General features: G+C 38.7%; 1 protein-coding gene across 7 annotated transcripts in view; it reads right to left on the bottom strand.

The window, feature by feature from the left end:
• Positions 1 to 23,687, bottom strand: part of Phkb (phosphorylase kinase regulatory subunit beta) — a 175,867-nt gene that overhangs the window by 136,853 nt on the left and 15,327 nt on the right. For all 7 annotated transcript variants that reach the window (XM_038312372.2, XM_038312371.2, XM_038312376.2 and 4 more), the window contains 3 exons: positions 12,536 to 12,625; positions 9,585 to 9,723; positions 8,095 to 8,194 (listed from right to left, as the gene is read on the bottom strand). In XM_038312372.2, the coding sequence (XP_038168300.1) occupies positions 8,095 to 8,194; positions 9,585 to 9,723; positions 12,536 to 12,625 (329 nt within the window). The remainder of the gene's footprint in view (positions 1 to 8,094; positions 8,195 to 9,584; positions 9,724 to 12,535; positions 12,626 to 23,687) is intronic.

The raw sequence follows: 23,687 nt of genomic DNA on the forward strand, positions 1-23,687 counted from the left end.
ACTTCCTGTTACCTGGAGGTCACTATTTAAGAGCTCCTTCTCCAGCATCATGTTTACCTGCATGCTGCCTTGCTTCCCACCACGATGATAATGGACTAAACCTCTCAACTGTAAGCCACCCCAGTAAAATATTTTCCTTTAAAAGAGTTGCCGTGGTCATGGTGTCTGCTCACAGCAACAGAAACCTGCCTAGGACAGTGTGTATTGTGCCACACATGATACTGAAGGTCAGACGACAACATGCGGGAGTCAGTTCTCTCCTTCCGTCATGTGTGGCCTGAGGATTGGCTTGGTGGCAGGTACCTTTACCTGTTTAACCACCTTGCCAGTCAATCTTATTTGAGTTTGAGTAAAACATATGTTTCTTAGGTAAAACAAGGTCCCCGTGACAATACTTAGCTATACAGTTACCTGGAAATGCTTATTGATATGACAGTTGAATGGAAAAGTACTTTAGACTATATTCTAATGCAGTTAAGTATCCAAACTTCAGATTTGATTTCTTTCTCTAAGGATAAACACATTTTAACTATGGTACTGCAAATATATTTTCATTTCTCATCCAGACATAATTACCAGGATAACAATTCTGATGGTATTTTTATTTACTAATTACATATAATTTTCCCCCCAGTTGGCCGTCTCTTGTTATGTTGGCGAATCTGATCTCAAATAACAAGCTGAGGGGATCTATCTACTTCTTTGGAGCAGCTGGAACTATGGGCTAATGATCCTGTATTAATCATTGTAGATTACAAAGTACAAATTCTAAACAATCCAAGACATAACTCCAAAGACAGAAACGCCCATCCCCTTTCAGGGCCTGCTCAATTGAACTTAAAAAACATTTATTGATTCCAATGTTCATTCCATGAACTGTTAAAATGAAATACTGACCCTAAGGAAAACTCATGGGACCTCAAATTCATAGTGAAGTCAGATGTGGGTAACCTAGGGGCCCACTGCTTGTTAGTGGGCTCTGAAGTCAGAGGTAGTTTTAGAGTACTGAGCCTACAGCCTCTGTAATCTACATGGAGTCCAGGCAGTTGACGGTAAAATTGAATTAAACAACAGAATGCTGGATGTCTCCAAATGGAGATTTTCTTGGTGTGAAGCATCCTTAGATTTGGTTTTAGCAGTAATGGGAGTAAAGAAAGGTTCTCCTTGGTTCGCTCTCTGATAGGACTCTAGAAGGTACCTTGTCTAAAATGGTAACCCTTTTTTATGAGTGACTAATCAAATTATAATTATTTAAAATTGCATAGGCTTATAGAGTCAATTGAGAAATCTACATGCCAGAAAGTAGATTTCTGGCCATATTTCAATTGTTCCACAGTCACATGAGGAAACTATATATGCTTAATATGGACACAGCATTTCCACCATGACAGAACTATTCTAGGAGACCTGGCCCCATTGTAGTTAGCTGTTTTAACTCTTTGGGCTCTTTACTCTTTGGGGGGCATGCCACCAGGCTCACAAATAAATCACACATGGAGACTTATTATTACTTATGAAGGCCTGGCCTTAGCTTGACTTGTTTCTAGCTAGTTTTTCTTAACTTAAATTAGCCCATCAACCGTTTACCTTTGGGCTTTTTTCCTTTTCTTACTTACACTCTTATTCCATGGCTGGCTGTGTGGCTGTGTGGCTGTGTGGCTGTGTGGCTGTGTGGCTGGCCCTTTTTTTTCTCACTCCTTGTTTTCTCTTGCTTCTCCTTCCAATCCCTCTAATATTTGTCTCCTATTTATTCTCTCTGCCTGCCAGCCCCGCCTATCCTTTCTCCTGCCTTGCTATTGGCTGGTCACCTCTTAATTAGACCAATCATGTGTTTTAGACAGGCACAGGAACACAGCTTCACAGAGTTAAACAAATATATCATAAAAGAATGCAAAACGTTTTGCATAATTAAACAAATGTTCCGCAGCATTAACAAATGTAACACATCTTAAAATTATATTCCACATCACCCATGACCCTGCCGAAAAAAAAATATGACTAAAGTCAACAAAACCGAAGTCAGGCTCTATCAGCAAGATATCAGACTGAGAAAACAAGGGGATACGCAATGAAAAAAGCAGTCTTCTGGTCATGACACAATCACTGAACTCATGAATTCACTGCAGTTACAATTACCCACATAAGAGCAAGCCAACAGAGCAGTCTAAATCCCAATAGGTAGCACTAATTAGACTCAAAGGCTTACAAAAAACAAGAAATTGGGGAGCGGGGGAGGTAGAAAGGGCTGGAGACATGGCTGAGCAGGTAAGACCACTGGCTTCAAGCCATAGCAGATACATGTGGCTTACAACTTGTGTATCTCTAAGTCCTTGGGATCCAACACTCTTCTTCTAGCCTCCAAGAGCAACAGACACATATCTGGTACATAAACATAAACAAACAAACAAATAAATGCCTTTTCAAAGTAGAAGACATGAAGTGATGGTGAACATGTTAGGGTGGATGTGGTTAGAACACATTATTTATATGTACAAAATTGTCAAAGTATATTAAATAGTGTATTACAAACAACAACAAGCCAGGTAGTGGTAGTGCATGCCTTTAATCCCAGCACTCAGGAGGCAGAGAAAGGCAGATTTCTGTAAGTTTGAGGCCAACCTGGTCTACAGAGTGAGTTCCAAGACAGGCTCCAAAGCTACAGAGAACCCAGAAAAAAGAGGAAACAACTGGGGATGTACATTTTCCATTTATAAAGTAACTGAGGGACTCAGAGAAGGTAGACATTGTTTCCATTGAAAAACATAAGCAATAGCCTGGAAATGCACAAACAAAAGTCATTCCTTTCTCACTGCCATGATTATTACATTATTATATTAAAGAAATGAACATTATTCCAGACTTCGAATCATAAATATAGCTGAACTGAAACAAGACTCATGTTCCCTAATGTCCTAGTTTGCTGTGTTCCTGACCCTGAGAAACACGTCCCTCAATGATGCCAGTCTTAGATTAATCACAGCTGAGTGTTCAGCCCCAGGAGCCAGCATCTATCGTCCTAGTAAAGAATACCATGTTTCATTTCCACAAACTTCTAATCCACATATATCACAGGAACAGTCCCAATAGAGTCTTCAAGGAACTCTCAAACTTCCCTGAGATTTCACAAGCCAGGCTTCCACAGTCTGCATTTCTCTCAATACATTTATCTTCCAATCCCTCTGAGGACTCAATGGCTTTCCCAGCCAACAGTGCCAAGCTCTCCCACAACCCTCCCCCCAAACACCGTCAGGTCTAGCACATCACTAACCCCCCTCTGTCCCGGATCGCTCTTCTGCTGCTGTGATAAACACAGACTGATATTTAGCTTACGGGTTACAGCCCATCAGGAAGTGAGGACAGGAACTCAAGGAGGCAAGAGGCAAACCATGAAGCAGAGAGCATGAAGGAAGCGCTGCTGACCACAGTTTTCCACGTCTTGCTCAGCTCACTTTCTTACACAGCCAAAGACAGCATGCCCAGAGGTGACACTGCCCACAGTGGGCTGGGCCCTATCATGTTAATCATGAAGCACAGGCCAATCTGACGGAGGGGATTTGATCGAGCTTCCCTCCTATCTCAGGTCACACCTGTGTCAAGCTGACAACTAACAGCACCCCATGTAACAGGGATCTAACAGGATGAGGCTCTGTCAGGTGAATGAAGCCACTGCAGCTGTTGACAAGATGATGCTTGTCATTTGTCTTTAAGACATGCAAGAACCCAGCAGGAAACTTTATTTCTAAGCACTGTGTCAGGGGAAAACTCACTGCTAAATGATTAAAGATGCTCACATGGGAAGTTATAGAATGGCTTTGAATTTCAAAGCTGCTAAGAAGCATGCAATTTAAGATTTCAGAAAAAAATCAAATTCTGTACACTTTGAAAATTAATGGGGTATGTTGTATGTCAACTTCAAACAAAATGCACTCTTGAGAACAGTCAAGAAACAAAATACATTAATTAGTGTTTTATAGGCTACCTAGCATTTCCTAAGATCAAGAAAATGATTATAGTGCATGTTTTTAAACCATATCAGAATTTATTTTACTTGTATTTTAAATTTTTCATGAAAACTTTTTCCCACTGTGAATAAATAGTTTATTTGGAATAGCTAGTTAGTCATCTAGTCTTAATTTATAGCCTTAAAATACACACTTGGAGGAAAATAATCATCCCATCTTTGTACGTGTTCTGGAAGAGGAAATTTTACAAAAGTTCAGTGATTTCTCATTGGTTCAAAACTACTCTGCAGCATTGTGAATGAAATTAAACACGGGGCACAGCCACTGAAAGCCCTCCAGGCAAACTGCAGGGCAGCCGTGAAGCTCTGCACTTTCGTCCAAGGGCGGTGAGAAAGAGCTGTCTCGCTGGGGCTTCTACGGTGATGAAACACCATGACCAAAACCAGCTTGCAAAGGAGAGGAATTATTTCATTTACACTTCCACATCACTGTCAAAGGGAAGTCAGGGCAGGGGCCTGGAGGCAGGAGCCGATGCAGACGCCACTGAGGGGAGTGCCTACTTACTTGCTCCCTGTGGCTTGTTCAGTCTGTTTTCTTATAGAACCCAGGACCACCCGCCCAGGGGTGGCCCCACCCCAAATGGGCTAAGTCCTCTCACATCAATCACTAACTATGAAAATGCACCACAGACTTCCTACAGGCCAATACGGTGGAGGCACTTTCTCAATTGTGGTTCCTCTTCCCAGATGACTCTAGATTGTGGCAAGCTGACATAAAACTAGCCAGGACAAGAACAAACCGAGTATGAGGAAGTAAGACATTAATAAACAATAGCCCAGACAAAGTAATAAAACACAAAATGATACCATTTCATATCCTACAAATCAAGGCCAATTCCATGTACTCACTTCAACTCCCTAATAAATGTAAAGTATCTTTTAGTTAATGTTTTTACAAAATGCCCAGGAAGCACATTAAACACACACACACACACACACACACACACACTCACTGAAATGAGAAACTCAGACTTTCTAGATTCTGAATCAATTTCAGAAAACAAAGAATATAAGACTTGAGGCCAAGAAGCATAATCACACAAGTGTGCTTGCTTTAGTTGTAAGAAAGGGTGAAAAGGTCATTTCACTCTTTAAAGGCCTAGAAAGGAGGTTGCCACCAAGCCTGATCCTGAGACATGGTGGAAACTGAGAACTCACTCCTTTCAGGTGTCTTCTGCCCTCTACACATGTACCATAGTATATATGCGCACACGTGCACACACACACACACACACACACAAAATAAACACACGTTCACGGGCAGGTGAGAGCTGTGCAGGTAAAGATGCTTGCTGTCAAGAGACCTGAGTTTGTTCCTGGGACCCATTTGGTGGAAAGCAAGAACTAACTTCAGATGGTTGTCTTTGGACCTCCACACGTGTGTGCGGCACACACATGCAATAAAACAATATTCACCCTGCCATTGATACATAAAGAAAACGACTCACCCAGAAGGGAAGAAGTAATAGAAGGTGTGATGCTTAGATTACTTCTCTCCTACTGTTACCATTGTGCAGGTTTCAAAAGATAAAAACCTAGAAATCTTAGTGCAGAGTCTTTCTGAAGAATTATCTAGATCAGGTTGGCCTGTGGGAATCTCTGCCTTGATTTCTGATAGCAGTAGGAAGACTCAGCACCTTGGAAGCAGCAACACAGTCTACATGGGGATGGCCTAAACAGCACAAGAGGAGAAAGCTAGCTGTGCAGGAGCAAGCAAGAGTGTGCTTATTCTCTATGCGCTAGACTGTGGGTGGGACGTGACTTGTTGGGTGACTTCATGTCTTAACAGTCCCAAAATGATAGACTGTAATTGGAATAACAGCTAAATAAACCCCTTTCTCTACCAAAAGGCTTCTTGTCAGGATGTTTTATCACAGAAACATATATAAAACTAAAACAACTCCCTTCATCAGAGCTGCTGTCGCTACCTGGAATAGACCCTTAAGATCCAGCCTGTTGCTGGGTGTGATAGTGCACACTTTTAGTCCCGGCACTTGGGAGGCAGAGGCAGAAGCAGAGAAAGAGACAGGCAGATCTCTGTGAGTTCAAGGCCAGCCTGGATTACAGAGTGAGGTCTGGGACAACTAGGGCTAAGTAGCAGGCTTTTTCGGAACGCCAGCTCCCAAATAATGAAATGGAGACATTTCATAACATTAGTTATGAAAGTTCAGCCTTATCTTGTTCTTGCCCCACTAACTCTTATGTGAAGGATAATTAACCTGTTTCTCTTCATCTGTGTTTTGCCTCAGGGCCCTTTACCTTTCTTTCATTCTGAATGTTCTACTTTTACTGCTTCCTCCCTGTCTCACTGACTGGAGGCTGCCCGGCTGGCCCTGGGCATCTCCCTCTCATTCTTCCTGGTTCTCTCTCCTTTCCTCTCTTGAGCCTAGATTCCCCCTCCTATTTGTTCTCCCTTCCCACCAGGCCCGCCTATCCCTCTACTGCCTAGCTATTAGCCATCAGCTTTTTATTAGACCAATCAGGTGCCTTAGGCAGGCAAAGCAACATATCTTTATATGGTTAAACAAATACCACATAAACAAATGTAGCACACCTTTATATAGTTAAACAAATGCAACATAAACAATAGTAGCACATCTTTGTCTAGTTAAACAAATATTCTACACAGATCTACAAAGAGACTGCCTCAAAGCAAGCAAGCCAACTAAAGAAAGATACTGCTATATTCTGTTGGCAAAATATAATATTTTTTAAAGTTATAACTTCAAAAACAGATCTTAGAAAGATCTGCTATCACATTTGAATTTTTTCAAGTTAAAGTTAAAACAATATTTTCATATGATCATGACGTACAAACCACTAAGAGATCACTGCTGTGCATCTTTGCCCAAGTGAAGAAGCCGTAAACACGTTGGAAGGGCACAATCTAACAGGAGAGGGAAAACATTAATACTTGGAGGACCAGGACCCCAAGTGCGTTTTGTACTCTATTTCACTCTCCTCACAGGAACTGTATGAAGCAGGTATGATTGGGATTCATAGCTTACAGATAAAAACAGCAACAACAAAAAACAACACAGAAGCATGTGGAAGTCAGCTTATCTAAATGCAGCTGGTAAAATTAGAAGCCAGCACATCAACCTGTTGACTGTCCTGAAAAAAAGCTGGTCCTGTAAGTCGGCACCTGACTTTTCTTTCAGAAAAGAATGTTTACAAGTGTCACCGTTGGCCCTGTGAGCTAACTTATATTTGGAAGGGTTTCCACTATTCTCTCCTAAGAGTGGCGTGCATGTCTAAAATTGATGTGGTGTAGGCCATACCAAATTTTCTCTTAGGTGTCTGGAATTTGGTTGTTAGGTAGAGGGTATCTAAACTAATAAAAATCTTGTGGGAGAAAGAGCTCTAATGATCTACCTTGACATACAGCATCTTACATGTGCTGCTCTAGGAAGCCACCAACTATGACCTTGATGAGTGCTGTGAGAATCATTACACCTGAGTCATCTTAGGAACACTGTAAATATTTATGTGGACATGGTGTCAGGAGTTAGGGACTCAACATAATAGGTAAGTAAAGGGAACAGTGTATTATAAATATCTAGAACTTTACAGTTTAGACAAACCATGATAGGAGTATTGTTTCTTTCATTTCCATATAACATTAGAAGGCTCTGTTTGCTAACACTGTAATTCCTGGCCTCTTTGCATGCAAATGAATGAGACATTATACTTTTAAAATTCCCCTTTGCCACACCAATTCGCACATCCAAAATTAAGGTTGACAAGGATATTCTTTAAATAATAAGTTGTTAAGAACTAGTTATATTTGTTAGCTTCCCGAGAATCTGGATCTTTATCATAGAGGAAAAAAAAATCAGGAGCACAAATTCAAGTCTAAATAATAATTTTCAATCATCTCTCAATGAAGCCGCTACCTCAGTTTCAAGATTTCAAAGGCTTAGGCTGGGCAGGGAGAGGCTGATTTAAACTCCATGGACTGTCTAGGAAGTGGCTTTCCCTTTTTCAAAGTACATTCTCCACAAGATGCTATGGCAGTGCTGGTTAAATTAATCCTTTAGAACGATAGGAGAATTTCGGTGCACACGCTTTACCTTATCAGCCTGACGCATATAGCAGTAGAGAATTCCTCTCATACATTTTATAGCAGAGTGCTCCAGCTCATGGGTCCTTCCCTTGTCATCATCAATGCGCCTGGGTGAGAGAGATAACTCAGGAAACAAATTGGAATTGCATTTGAAAAGGGAGCAGAGCTTTTGATAATTAAGTATTTAACTACTGACTAATGCTGTGTTCTGGTGACATCTACTAATTCTGCCAGTGAAGTTTCATCTTCCCAGCAGATGTAGAACTGCTGCAATTTAAAAAAAAATCCTCACAGTAAAACTTGTGCAGCTTCTTCTTTGCTTTATGGGAGGGAGTCAATTCTTTTTAAATGGGAATTTTCTACAATGATCTAGCTAAAATTTAAAGCTTATTTCTACATTAGAAAAAAAATCACCCACAATTATTTTAAATTCACTGTTAAAAATGCGGACAAGCTATCTCTTTATGATATGTAAATCCCGGTTGGATTCAAAGAAGCAGAAATGCAGGTAGGCATAAGCTTTCTTTGCTGTGCCCCAGGGAATATATCAGTCTTTAAAGAGGTTCTCAACTAAACACACACCCAATGATACATATGGTATATTCTGCCATCAGTTTAATTTAAAAATGAATTGTTCATATTTTACTTCTTTTGCCTTAAAAAAATAAAACCTAAAATCTAATCATTAAAGTAGATTAAGATGTTCTTTCTGGGCAAAAAAAAAAAAAAAAAAAAAAAGTCTTTTAATTATTAATGACCTTAAAAGATACAAGAAATAACCACTGCTAAAAAAGTAAGAATATGCTCATTGTTTCACTTAAATATCCACAGATCACTGCCACTTAATAAAAACTGCCCATGCCCTCTTAATAAAGTTGCTAAATTCTGTTTCTGTAGTTATCACAGGCATGGGGGGGGGGCGGAATGTCAGAAAAGTAAATTACTCATGATTGGCACATCTTAGAGCATATATAATGTAGACATTTGTCCTGTATCCTATTTCTTCCCTGATATCAGACACAGATTGGGAGACTCAATTCTCTTCTGAGGTCTTTGGGAAAGACTACTGCCTGACTCTAGCCCCTCTGTTATATATACGCTTTTAAAACAATGTTCTGTTCCTGAGCTGTTTCAAAACTTTCAAAGGTGCAAAAAAGTTAAAAGTGGTTTACAATATAAACCACATATTCTTTACCTAGATTCACCAGCTATTAAGATTATCTTGTCTTGTATTCCATATCTAAGTATAATTTTTATTCACTATTTGAAGGCTATAAACATCATTAGAAGCATCTCCAGAGGAAAAAAAAGCCATTCTCTTACATAACCATAAACAGCATTAACTACGGTCAAGACACTTAAGAGTTAATGCTGTATTATATAATACACAGTCTATACTCGAATTTATCTTTCAATGATCTTTCAAAATATGCCTCTTTCAATGCCTTGGTTCTATAAACTAGTCTACTGGGAGCTATTAGAACAAACCCAGCTCACCTGTATGCTAGTGCCAGAGCCCAGGCGCCTGCAGCACAGTACAGGCTCTCGTGGACTTTGGACTTCTGATCTCCACCACATGTTTTAGTAGGAAAAAGCCCTGTAGTCGGACTTTGATACATCAGCATTGTTGATTTGACTACAAAACAAGAAGAAAAAAAGAAGACAAGGAATGAATGCACAAGCAGTCCTTTCTCTTGGTTTCTTCATCCTATTTTTTTTTGACAGTTTATTGTTTCTAAACTTAGCTTTAACATAAAACTTTCAAAGATGTTAAGCCACTTCATGTCACTCTGGCCAAGTGGAAATCCACACTGCATGAAGGTGTCTTTATAGTTCTGAAGAAAGCACTCAACTAATTAGAGCACTAGAAGCTTGTCATTATTATGCTGGTTAATATTAATAAATGATCCAATTCTTATTAAAATAACATCAGATATGGGGGAGAAAATACTAACCCAAAGAACCTGACTATAATATTTTGGTCAAACTCAATTAAACTAGAAAACTTAAGGCAAATGTACAATACATGATATCATTGACTTCCTAAGTCATAAGGCCAGTTCTTCTGCACTATGCAAACTAAATGATCAGCAATTTAGGTAGAAAGAAGGAAGAGCACAAAACAGGCCAGAGCCCCATGTTTCACTGATGACTGCTAGTCACCAAGGTGTTCATTTACTCATTCAACTGTGCAGGTTAGGGATCTGTTGAAATTTCAGAAGTAAAATCCCATTTTTATATAGCAAGGACAGCAACAGGGAAATGACTGTAGACAAAACAAGGGCTGAAATCAGAGCTTTGCTCTCGTTGTCAGAGTCCCAAACTAGAAAAACAGTCTACAGGACATTTTTACATTTCCTAAAAGAAACTTTATTTTTGTATAAACAAACACTGTTTTTCCCCAAATACACTAAATCAATGTAATCTACATTACAATAACAATTTTTTTCTTTTTCTATCTTTTTTCATTTAAACAATATAACAGCATATATTAGTTATATATAATGGGTTCATTATGACATTTTGATGTATACAGATACTGTATTTTGATCATATTCACCATTATCTTTTTTCAACTTGCCTCCTCTTACTTAATGCCTCATGGGTGGTCCAATGAGTTTCATTCAAGTTGCTACAAGAGTAAAGGTTTGCTTGCAGGAGTCTTGGCACCTTACCAGTGGATTATAACTGAAGAAAAATCTCTCCCTCCCCTATCAACCAAATAAAAATCTTCAGGCAGGGGTGGGGTTCCATAAGGCCCCTCTAATCCATAACAGGGGTGATGTGTGATTCCCCTCTGTATGCTGTGAAAACCATTGATTAATTAAAAAAAAAAACTGCCTTGGCCTGTTGATAGGGCAGAACTTAGGTAGGCGTGGGGAGGGGGAACTAAGCTGAAGGCTGGGAGAAAGGAGGTGGAGTCAGGGAGAAGCCATGTAGCCCACTAGAGACATATGCTGGGAACTTTACTGGGTAAGCCACAGGCATGTGGTGATACACAGATTACTAGAAATTGGTTAAATTAAGATATAACTGGTAGCCAATAAGAAGCTAGAGCTAATGGGCCAAGCAGTGTTTTAAATAATATAGTTTCTGAGTGATTATTTTGGTTCTGGGTAGCCAGGACAAACAAGCATCCTCTTACAACACAGGATGTTATTAGGCTCAATCTTACACAGATCTTTTAAGTTCAAGAGCACAACATCCATGTTGTGCTTAGAAGAAAGTTTTCCATTCTATTCCCCCAACAACTCCCCTTTTCCAGCTCTGACATTAACACTTTTTTGTTTTTGTTGTTGTTTATTTGTTTCTTAAGACAAGATCTTACTAGCAGCTAGTGTGGAATTTACAATCATCCTATCTTTACCTCCTAGATGCTGAGTTCAGGTCGGGCCACCACAGTCAGTATTGTTTTCTCAGACTAACAAATATTTCCCAGAACACTGATTATCTTTCTCATGGTAAAGAACTGGTCCCTACAGTGCAAAAGTAAATACTGGCTATTTCTTTTTAAATTACAATTAGTACTCTTTAGATTGTTATTGCTGTAAAGATAACAAAAAAGGACAATATAAGAATGCATGTCAGAATCTTGATGGAAAATAAACTGAAATAAAGCTGATACAAGGTTGAAACAGAAAAAAAAAAACATGTTTGAGGAGGTGAATAAAATTTTATACTCATTATCATAAGAGAACAATAAATAATACAAGAAGCAAGGTTGCAAAAAAGGGCATTCTAATTCATGGTTTGATGAACAAAGGATTCCATTCATATATATCTCAAAGCTGCTTACTCACATTGAAAAACAAATTTGCCACATTGACCTTGGACAAACAAAACTTAAAATCAAACAAACCAACAGCCAAAACCCCCAGATGGCTGATACTGTTAATGGGAACAATTACCTGAGACTGACTCTTTAAGTTTGGTTTGTTAGAAACTAACGATATATATGTAAATGGTCAAGGTAATACCCATATGAAACATCTGTCTATTAAACAAAAGGAAAACATACTCAAGTTTTAAAATCTATTAAGGTTGACGTGGTAGTACAGACCTTTAGTCCCAGCACTGAGAAGGCAGAGACAGGCAGATCTGTCAGTTTAAAGTCAGCCTAGTCTACATAGAGAGTTCCAAGACAGCCAGAACTACACAGAGAGACGCTGTCTCAAAATGCCAAAATTAAAAAAAATATAATCTATTAATACTTAGGAAGGTTAAAGAGATACAAAAGATATTGGTAACAAAATTATTCTTGGGCCAGATATTAGCTGCGGATTCCCTTTATGTCCCATAGACATACAACTGGAATATATAGTACTTAAACAGTAAAATTACCCAATCTCCAAGTTACAGAATAATATCTCAACATAATATATGAAATATAACTATGGACCAGTGAACACTAGTTATAGTTAACTATGATTTCCTCAGGTGGTACTTACCAATTCTGTAATAATGATCCAATTTATCCCAAAGGGTTTCATTATCAGGTCTTGGAAGATTAATGCTTTTAAGAGGTTCATAAACTGAACCTAAAAGAAAAATGAAAACTCATGAAATTAAGTAATTTTCACCTAGATAAACAATGAAATTTTCTAAATAAATGATGATGCAATTACTAACAATATAATTTTCACTTCATTTCTGAACTACCCTATTCACTCCTGGAAATAATTTCAGGAAGAGAAGAGCAGAGAAGATTCCTCACAAGCACAAAGAAGCCCTAAATGCTGTCCTGCCTTCAAAGAAACCATTCCATCCAGCAATGTGGTGTGTACCCCAGGCCTAACAACCTGGTACCCCTGACACTCTCGGAGTGGTCAGAAGCTCAATGATTTCTTATCAATGAGAAATAGATCTAACTTCGGGTTCTTAAGTCTAAATCACATTACTTATGCTAATACATAGTACACAATATCTGTGGAATGATCACAGTTTACAAACCTCCAACAATAAAGATAAGTGCACACATCCTAAAGCCACCAAGTCTATACATATTCAGCTATGCTTCAGTAGCTCACACGCCCCATAGTCACCTGCTATATATTCAGCTACATTTCATACTGGGTGTTCTCTTGCATTGCTATCTTGACTACAGGCAAAACTCACTGTTTCTCAGTCACAGAAACTATTCTAAGGCATCAGCAGAGCATGCTGCTCAAAAGCTCCAGAATACACAGTAATCATGATGATTTGCCACAAAGTGAGTAGAGAAAATTGAGCACTTGACTATGCATTTTCTTAGCTACTACATGAAAGGAAGCCACCCGAGCCATCAGCCATCAGACTAAGTACCTATCTCCACGCTTGCTAAAAGCACTCAGAAATTATAACATCTCAGTCATAATAAATTCATCTCTAGATTCAGATAATATGTTCCACATAGTTAAAAAAAACCCAGTACAAAAATTAACTTACCACTTACCAAGGTTAGATAAACCATGTTGACATACATTAAAAGTCTATTTCTAAATAAAATCAAATAATTCATGATTATAAAATTACTATGTCCAATATGTTGATTTACAGCCAGACTAGGGCTGACAGATGTCTCAACACAACAGTGCTTGCCATCAAGTTTAACAATCTGAGTTTGCTCTATAGAATATTGGGAGGAAAAACCCATTATTGTCCTCTGACCTCCACACGAGGCAGTATGGCATGCCTGCCACTTCCCACAAACAAACAAATAGAAATCTGAAATAACATGCTCTGCGTTAAGCCATTTTCTAATGGGTCCTAATAACGGTACCAACAGGAATAGCTCCATAGTAAAGAATGGAGACCTCTGCAAACGCACACTGATCCTCACAAGAACTTTCCTCCAGGTACACAGGAAACAACAGCCTAGTTCTATCCGCTGCCATCGCTGAGGACCCCTATAAATGTAAGGAAAGCTTATCATCTGGGAAAGAACAATGAGGCCCCTGTTAATTAGTAAGGAATTAAAATTTGGGAAACTATATATTCCTAGTGAAGTTCATCTAAGAGAAAAATAGCAAATGCAAATGACCACAGCTTTTAAGCATGAATGAGTACCCTAAAGACAGTGTTTTTTAGGGGAAAAGATTATAAGCATATAATATTTTTCTTTTTACTTAAGTCTTTTTTACATTATATGTGAAAAATAAAATTATCAAAATTTGAATATATGGGAATCTGAGAAGTCTCGGCTGGTAAAGTAGTAGCCACATAAACACGAGGACCTGGCATGGGATCTTCAAGAACCCAGGTAAAAAGATGGGTGTGGCAGTGCATGCACTTCTGCAATCCCGGTGCTGGTGAGGCAGGGACAGGCAGGTCCTCAGAGCTCACAGCCAGCCCATCTAGCTAAACTACTAAACTCCAACTTCAAAGAGAGAATAGCTCTCAAAAATTAAGATGAAGAGTAACAAAGAAGACATCTGGTGTCAACCTCTGACCTTCACATCCATATGTACATACCTGCATGCACAATGAACAGACACAAACCGTTATAAACACAGAGAAAACATATAGACCTACACAAAGATGAATATGTACATCTATGACAATTATGTAGAGGATGCAGCGCATTGAGTAGAAACTGAATATGAAAAATTGAAACCAATGGCAGGTGACTTCAGAGACAGTACTGATTGATCACGGCTAATACCATTGCACTTACTACTACACAGACTAAAATTATTGTCATATAATTTTTCTTTACAAAAAAAGTACCAATGAAGGTGCTTGTTACTATTTCTTTTCATGTAAAGAAACAAAGAGAAAGAATTCTTTAGAAAATACAAATCTAGTTAAAGGTAAAACATTTAGAAAACACAGGTCCTCAGTTCAACCTGTAGGGCAGTGGAGGGGGACAAAGGGACACAGAGAAGAGAGAAGAAAAGAGGGAAGAAGAGGAAGATGGAAAGAAAGACTGTTCAAAACAAAGCAGAAAAGTATAAAAGTCAAATCATCTTATTTATAAAATGTATTTATTTATAGGATTTTCATTGCATCTTCTTGAAGTCTACATGTGTTTAAGCAGCGTGACATTGCTAGTGTTATCTGGGAACAGAGAACATCAATTTAAAAAACTAACAAGACCAGATAGGCCCATGGTAAGCATTTTTTTAATTAGCTCATTGAGCCATCCCTGGGATGGTGGTCCTGGGCGCTCTAAAGAAAGAAGACTGAGTAAGCCCTTAGGAGCAAGACAGAAATCAGGATTCTTCCATGGTTTCTGCTTCGGTTCCTGCCTCCAGGTTCCTGCACTGCCTGAGTTCCTGTCCTGATTTCCATCACTGATGGACTGGCACCTCAAAGTGTAAGGAAAAATAAACCTTTACTTCCCCATGTTGCTTCTAGCCTTGGTGTTTTATCACAGAAATAGATATCCTAACTAAGAAAGAAACTGTTACTGGCAGGGGGGAAACTGTTTTAAGAGACCTGACCAAGAGTCTTTGGAAGATCGTGGTAGCAGGTGAACTTTGGGCAGTGGGGCGCTTGGAAGCGGAAGCTTGGAAGATGAGAATGTTAAAAGATACACGGGCAATGAAGGCCTGACAAGTGACATTCCAAATGGAAGTTTGAGAGCTCCTTAAAGAGTACTGGGACCATTGATGAGATACACTGAATTATGGATCTATAGTTTCAGTCAGATGGGGATGAAGAGTCGGTGTGTTAACAAGAAGCCAGCGACCTTTGCTTTATGGGGACAACTCATGCAGGTCAACAGGGGCTGAAGAATCAGCTGTGATGAGAAGAGACCAGTATTACTGATGGGAAATCTGGAAGCACATCCTCGGCGTCAGCACACAGAAATGTGGGCCCCCTCCACTGCATCTCATGCTGGCAGCAGAACTTGGTAGTGTAAGAGTCACCCAGATGGTGCTGGTTTTGAAGGCCTCAAGAGGCCATAGTGAACAGCTGAGGCTTGGCATTGTGTGGTATGGCTGCAGTCCCTGAAGATGGGCTAGGAGAGGCCAGTGGTAAGGGTACAGTCTCGGCTGCAGTAAAAGGCCCAGTATTGAGAGGGTTATAGAGAGAAGTTGAAGCGTGGCACCACCTGGCAGGGTGAAAGTCCCTGCAGAGAGCCCAGAAGTGGCTCTTGGTGAAAACAGGGCCTCGTTGCAGCAGGAGACTGCAGCATTTTGGAGATTCCAGTAGCACTGCCAAGCAAAGCAGCACTGTGGAATACAACAGGCTTGAGACTACAAGACAAGTTGTGTTGTGTTGTGAATGGCAAAGCCAGAAGTACGACTGCCCTTTGGAGGCCAAAGGAACATGAGTGAATCCCAGATAGAGGATACTAAATTATTTACACTGCTGGAGTTTAGTTTTGCTTTGTTTTATGAATGTGCCTTGATTCTTCCTTCTGGAAGTAAGCAAATATGCAACTGATTTTTGATTTTACAGGAACCCACAGTTAAGAAACTAAATTTTTAGAGAGACTGAAGAGACCCTAGCCCACTCGAGCATGTGGTTCTAGCAGGCTTTGCCCTTCTCCTTCATTCCCTCTGCCTTGGAAAACAAAAACAAAAACAAAAACCATTACATTCCCAAAGCTAGCCACCAAGGTCTCTCCCCTTATTTGACTACTCTTCCTCCTGAGGCTGACTACCAAGGTCCAGCAATCAAAAGCCCCTTTTGGCTCACCTAATTAACATGCCCAATTAAAATGAAACACTTCATCCTAACGCAGGATTTCCCATCTTTATTTTAGAAACTGCCATTTGTCTATGTGCTACATCTGTCACCCCTGTCCAGAGGCAGTCCTTTGTCCCTGTGGGACAAACACCCCTTCACCCTTTCCCTTGTCCCCTTCACCCTCTCCCTCATCCGGTATCGCCACAGCATCTAAGCCCATTCCAACACAGACCTCCCCTTCTCCTCCTAAGAATGACACCTGCAAGGTCATTTGCTGCTGTTTTCTGCCTGAGTCAGAAAGTAGTTCACTTTAACTATTTTTCCAAGCTTAATAAAGGATCTCTCTGTGAAAATGGGTGTTTGGGTGTGGTTTGTGCCTATCTGAGATCCAGGAGGAAGCCCCCACTATGGGATAGCCTTCAAAGACTGGAGTTTTACAGAGACTTTGGGGTTTTAGAGAAACTGAATATTTTAAAGAGGCCCGAACTTTGAGTATTATAAAGAGACTGGACTTTTAAGGTGTTTGAATTTTAAAGGCTGTGGGACTCTTAAAAAGTTAGAATGCTCTACTTTGTCATATTAACATGTCATCTTGAGGACAAATGAGAAAAACATTCTAGTTGAACAATGATGTATCTGAGTGGTCAAGTTGACGAGGGGCCAATTGTGCTGGTTAGATTTATGACAGTTGGCACAAGCTGGTCATTTAGAAAGAGAAAACCTCAATTGAGAAAATGCCTTCATAAGACTGGCCTGCAGACAAGCCTATGGTGCATTTCTTTAATTAGTGATTGATGTGGGAGGACCCAGCCTGTTGTGAGTGATGCCATTATCTGAGCTGGTAGTCCGGGGTAAGCAAGCAACAAGGAGCAAGCCGCTAGTGAGCATTCCTCTGGTCTTGGGCAAGGACACAGCTTTTGTTCTTTGTCCTTTCATTAGGGCCTCTGGGAAGGTTGGGGCTGCCTGGCTCCCAAAAGATCAGAGACAATGCAGGCTGTTGGTTGAAACCTCTGCAAGGAAAGGGCAGGCCTCAAAGTTTTGGTTCCTGGGAACTTGGCTTTCCCCATGAAAGGCTGTGGTTATCAGTCCTAAGACAACTGTGTCTACGGTATCTTGCATTCATTCTATTGCCAACATTGACTTAGTTCTCTACTGACCTTGGCACATTCCCCCTCCCCCCAAAATCATACTTTTTTGTTGTTATTTTTACTGAACTATACATTCCTCTCCACTCCCTTTTCTTCCTCCCTCTCCCATTCTACCCTCCCCCATGATCCCCATGCTCCCAATTTACTCAGATCTTGTCTTTTTCACCTTCCTATGTAGATGCATGTATGTCTTTCTCAGGGTCCTCTTTGTTGTTTAGGTTCTCTGGGGTTGTGAACTGTAGGCTGGTTTTTATGTGTAAAAGTAACTCATGAGTGAGCATATATCATATTTGTCTCTCTGGGTCTGAGTTACCTCATACAATATGTTTTCTAGATCCATCCATTTGCCCGCAAATTCAACATGTCATTATTTTTTATCACTGTGTATTACTCCACTGTGTAAATGCACCATAATATATTTAACCATTCTCCGGTCGAGGGGCATCTAGGTTGTTTCCAGGTTCTGGCTATTACAAATAATGCTTTTATGAACATAGTTGAGCACATGTCCTTGTGGTATGATTGGGTACATCCTTTGGGTATATACCCAACAGCGCCATTGCTGGGTCTTGAAGTAGGTTGTTTCCTAATTTTCTGAGAAATTGCCATACTGATTACCAAAGTGGCCTGTGCCTTACTTCTTAATAAACTTGCTTGACACAGCCATCACGTATGGAAAACCTCCTGGCAGCAGCTTTTCTATCTTCTTTATTTTCCCATCCCAGTTGTTCCCCTCAGGAACTTGTCACAGAAGAACTCACTGGTCCAAGGTACTAGCCTATCTTCCTTTCTTGAGGACAACTGAAAATTTAGAAAAATGAGCCCTGGCATGGTGACCTTATATTATAGGATGGAAAATATCTAAAGAAACAGTCTGGCAGAAAAACCCAAAAGGAAGCCTTAAAGAACACTCAAGACTCAAGTTTCCTCCGAAGATAGACACAACTTTATATATTGTTAATGAAATTGTACACTGTGTGTTCCTAACTGTTTTCATGTGGCTGTCTGTATGCCATTCTATGCTAAGAATGAAATAAAACTGAATCTGCCCTAAAACTGCCCCAAATAACTAATAAAATCTTTGGATGCTCTGATTTTTTTGTAAATAAGTTTTTGTGTTCTTATTTTTATTTTTAAATATTTCTTACTTCTTGGCATGTCTAATTTAACAATGTGTGCATACACATGTGAATGCAGCTATTGGGATATATAAGAAAAGGCCTAGTAAATACAGATTCATAATTGTAAATACTATTATTTCCTTAAAACCTACTGTGGTGGTGTTTGGAGCTCTATTAACTGTTTCATAGACCCTTAAAATGCTACTTGTTTCTATAGGATAACATTCAAAGGAGTCATTAAAACATTGTTAAACTATGAAATCTTATACATGGGTTTTGGTTCTGAAAGAAATAATTCTAAATCTCCTTCTAAAATCAAAGATAACAGGAAAATTATATAAAATGCTTTCTGTTAAACATACTATTTCTAAATTAACCAGGAGAGATGGCTCGGTGTCATCCAAGTGTAACAACTCAAGTCTGGAGTTTCAGAACCCAGTGCCATCTGTAGTCCAAAGCACTCTGCAGAGAGACACAAGGCAGAACCAGGCGAACTCCTCCCAGCTCATGGGCCAGTTAGGTTAACATATGCAGCTTTGAACATCAAGAGACCCCACTTCAAAGGAGAAGGCCGGGAGCAGTGCCAGAGGGTGTCCTCTGACCACACTCATAGCTTCGCACATGTGTTACATGCATGCATGTACACAAACACAGCCACACATGTACATGGTAAATACCTCTAAGAAATATACATTAAAATCCTCTTATTAGACTAATTATTATGGATTTCTTCAGAAATTTTCTTTATAAATGCTTTATATGATTATATTTAATAAAGCTATAATGCATGTTAAATGATAAATATGTCTATGAAAAATTGTTAAATTTTGTGTTCACAATAAAAATTTGAAGAAATACAATTCTGAAAATAGGAGTATTCTATGTTTTTACTATAGATATAACAAAATAGCTATGTTATTAAGTTTCAAACTACTAATAGCTAATATCTTACTTTTGCTTTTATACTCACAGAATAAAATTTAAAATGAGAAAAATATGAAAATTGTAATGATATATAATAAGATATTCTATGTGCAGCTTTAACCTAACTATAGCAAAATTAGATTAATAACTAAGTATTCAATGTCTCCAACTGTATGTACACATGCTGGTCACTGAATACCTTCCAAAAGCCTGGAAAGACACAACCAATGGTTAAAAGACCACCACTAAAGAGACTAGTGTACTTTTATTGCCTAAAGTTTGTATTATGTAAGCCTCATATAAGAATGTATTTATTTACCACGTATATAATTTTTTAAAATGGGAAAAGGAAATTAGAATGCCTAATCAAAACATATCATACAGAGTTAACATACACCATTCAGATTCTTGGCAAAGCTATGAGGATGATATTAAACGGAGACACAAGGAATGTATTAAATGGTGGTGTAAATTTGAACACAGGGCTCTCTGAAGATGAATGAGATTATGGTCTCTTGTCCTTATGACACAGTCTCATGAAACAGTTTACTGAGAAGTCTGATTCTTAATCTTTGCTTCCATTTTCTGCTTTAAATAGCAGCCTGCCACACACTGTGTATCTTCTGAACCTCCATGTTGGTATGTGTCGCCAGAGAAGAGCTAAGCTGGGTAAGAAACATCTGAAAGGAAATACAAACTAGCAAATGAGCAACATGATTGTGTAAGAAGGAAGTCAAATTTGCTTCTTCACCTAACCCGAAGATGTGGAACGGCCATGTGCCATTCACATTTCATTTTTAATAAAAAGATATTAAGTTCTTCCAGTGCCCTTTAGAGAAGGAGCAGGGCCCATAAAATCCACTTAAGGGCACTAAATACGGCTGGCATTTCATGTGTGACTTTAGAATACCAATCATTCAGTTAGTGATTCCATTTTCTCTTTTTTTATATGTTTTTATATGTTTTTTATATGTTTTATTTTTTATATGTTTTATTTTTTATATTTTTTAATTTTATATTTTATATTTTATTTTATATTTTATTATGTATATATTATATATAATATTTTATTATTTTTATATTTTATATTTTTTATATTTTTATATGTTTTATTTTTTATATGTTTTAATATCTAAGTGAGCTTGGCACATTTACCTATGTGCAATTCTCGAAATGGGTGTTGGATCCCCTGGAACTAGAGTTACAGGTGTCTGTGAGTCACCATGTGGGTGCGGGGTTACACAGGTTACAAGTATGACACATTAAATGTGCTCCGGATCACTTCTCCTCACTGCGGCAATCCTCGTGCCAATACAGTCCGGCATACAACAGTACTTAAAACATACTTAGTAAGCCATGAAGCCATCGCCCTCTGAAGCCTTCCCTTTCCCAAAGGCTTAGAATCGCATGCAGTAAATCCAGTGGGGCAGATGGACTCGAGCGTGACTCACATAGCCACCACAGAGCCTGTGACCAGAGGAGCTCAACGGGCTCAGTTACGATCTATATATGCTTTCCTGTTCTCATGAAGACACGAGTGACTGAAGCCATGAGTGAATGATTAAAAATTACCTGGGCAATCACCAGATTACGCAAATAACCTTTTACGTGGATCATTCTCTAAGGGATAGCACTAAACCTAAACACAGAAAAATTTCTCAAGAAAAATCCAGGATCACTATTTCACACTTAAAATTTAAATTTAGATTCCAAATATCTAAGATGAAAATTGTGATCTTATCCCAGCATTAACTGAAACATAAAACAAGGGAAAACCATACCACAGCATTCTGTCTTAAAAAGTAAGATTTATCATGTCTCCTGTTATCATATTAGTCTTAGCAATATTACACAGCATATTTAATACAAAAATCACTACTGCTAATTAAACAACTTCCTGGTATTACTTTACCTTATACAACTGGAATGACTAGAAGTCTTGAATGTTAAATAAAATTACAATAAGCAATGAATTATTAAAAGAGCTTCATTTGCAACATTATTTACTGACCATAAATAAAAATACTCATGATCAAAATAAAACTAGAAATATTTCTGAATGAGAGTAGAGTTTGCATGTGTTTTGTAAAGGTTTTACTGTGACAAATAATAAATGTAGTATTTTTTTTAAGAAATATGCATTAAATGGAGGAACAGTTTATTTGGGTTCAAGGTTTCAGTCCACCTTCACTTGATCCTGTTACATCTGGCCTGCAGTAACACACTATAACACAGTAGGACACACGACAGATGAGCCCTGTTCCTATCACAGTGGTGAGGATGCAAAGAGAAAGACAACAGCATTCCAATGTCACTTTCAAGGGCACAGTCATTCAACATCTTCCTGCTTACAAACCAGGCACAGTGGAGGCAGAGGCAGGCCTGGTCTACATAGAGAGCTGCAGGACAGCCAGGGCTATATAATGAGACCCTGTCTCAAACACAGTAACTTCTTCCTGGTAGGGCCCATCTCCCAAAGATTCTACAGCCTCCCAATAGCACCAGAGACTAGTAAGCAAGCCTTTAACATATGGACATTGTTTCCATGATTTCTTTCTCATTGTTTGGCATTTTTTTATACGAAGGTTACTGATTTTTGTGTATTAATCTTGTATCCTGCTACTTTGCTGAAAATATTTATCAGTTGTAGGAGTTCCCTGGTGGAGTTTTTAGGGTTTTTTATGATTATAATCATACCATCTCAAATAAAGATACTTTGACTTCTCCCTTTCCAATTTGTGTCCCCTGAATCTCCTTTAGTTGCCTTATAGTTCTTGCTAAGACTTCAAGTACTATACTGAATAGGTTTGGAGTAGACATTCTTCTCTCATTTCTGATTTTAGTAGAAATGCATGGAGTTTCTTTTCATTTAATTTGATGCAGGATGTGGGATTGTGGCAAACTGCCTTAATTATGTTGAGGAAAGTTATTTGAATGTGTAGTCTTTCCAGGACCTTTAGCATGAGAAGAAATTTGATTTTTGTCAAAGGTCTTTTTCACATTTAATGAGATAATCCTGTGGATTTTGTCTTTCAGTCTGTTTATGTGGTGGATTATATTTATTGGTTTACCTGTGTTGAAACATCCCTGGGACAAAGTCTACTTGATCATACTAGATGAACTTTCTGATGTGTTCTTGGATTTTGTATGCAAGTATTTTATGGAGAATTTTTGTATCTATGTTCATAAGAGATATTGGTCTGTAATTCTCTGTCTTTGTTGGGTCTCTGTAATTTAGGTGCTAGAGTAATTGGGCGGCTTATGAAAATAGGAAATATTCCTTTAGTTTTTATTTTATGGAATAATCTGAGGGGTATTGGTGTTAATTTATCTGTGATGCTCTAGTAGAAGTTAAGGCTGAATCAATCTGACCCTGAACATTTTTGGTTCACAGATTTTTCATTAATTGTAGTCTAGGTTATCTGGGATTGAGATTTGTGGGCTGGTTTTCTTTGCTTTATATTTAAAAACCATTTATGAATGAGTACATGTGATAATTATCTTTCTGGATCTGGGTTACCTCACTCAAAATGACGTTCTCTAGATCCATCCATTTGCCTGCAAAATTCAAGATGTTGTTTTTTTTTTCTGCTGTGTAGTACTCCATTGTGTAAATGTACCACATATTCCTTATCCATTTTTGGTCGAAGGGCATTTAGGTTGTTTCCAGGTTCTGGCTATGACAAACAATGTTGCTACGAACATAGTTGAGCACATGTCTTTGTGGCACGATTGAGAATCCTTTGGATATGTATTACTGGGTCTTGAGGAAGGTTGTTTTCTAATTTTCT

The sequence above is a fragment of the Arvicola amphibius genome, chromosome 15 (assembly GCF_903992535.2).
Source record: "Arvicola amphibius chromosome 15, mArvAmp1.2, whole genome shotgun sequence".
NCBI classification, from domain to species: Eukaryota; Metazoa; Chordata; class Mammalia; order Rodentia; family Cricetidae; genus Arvicola; species Arvicola amphibius.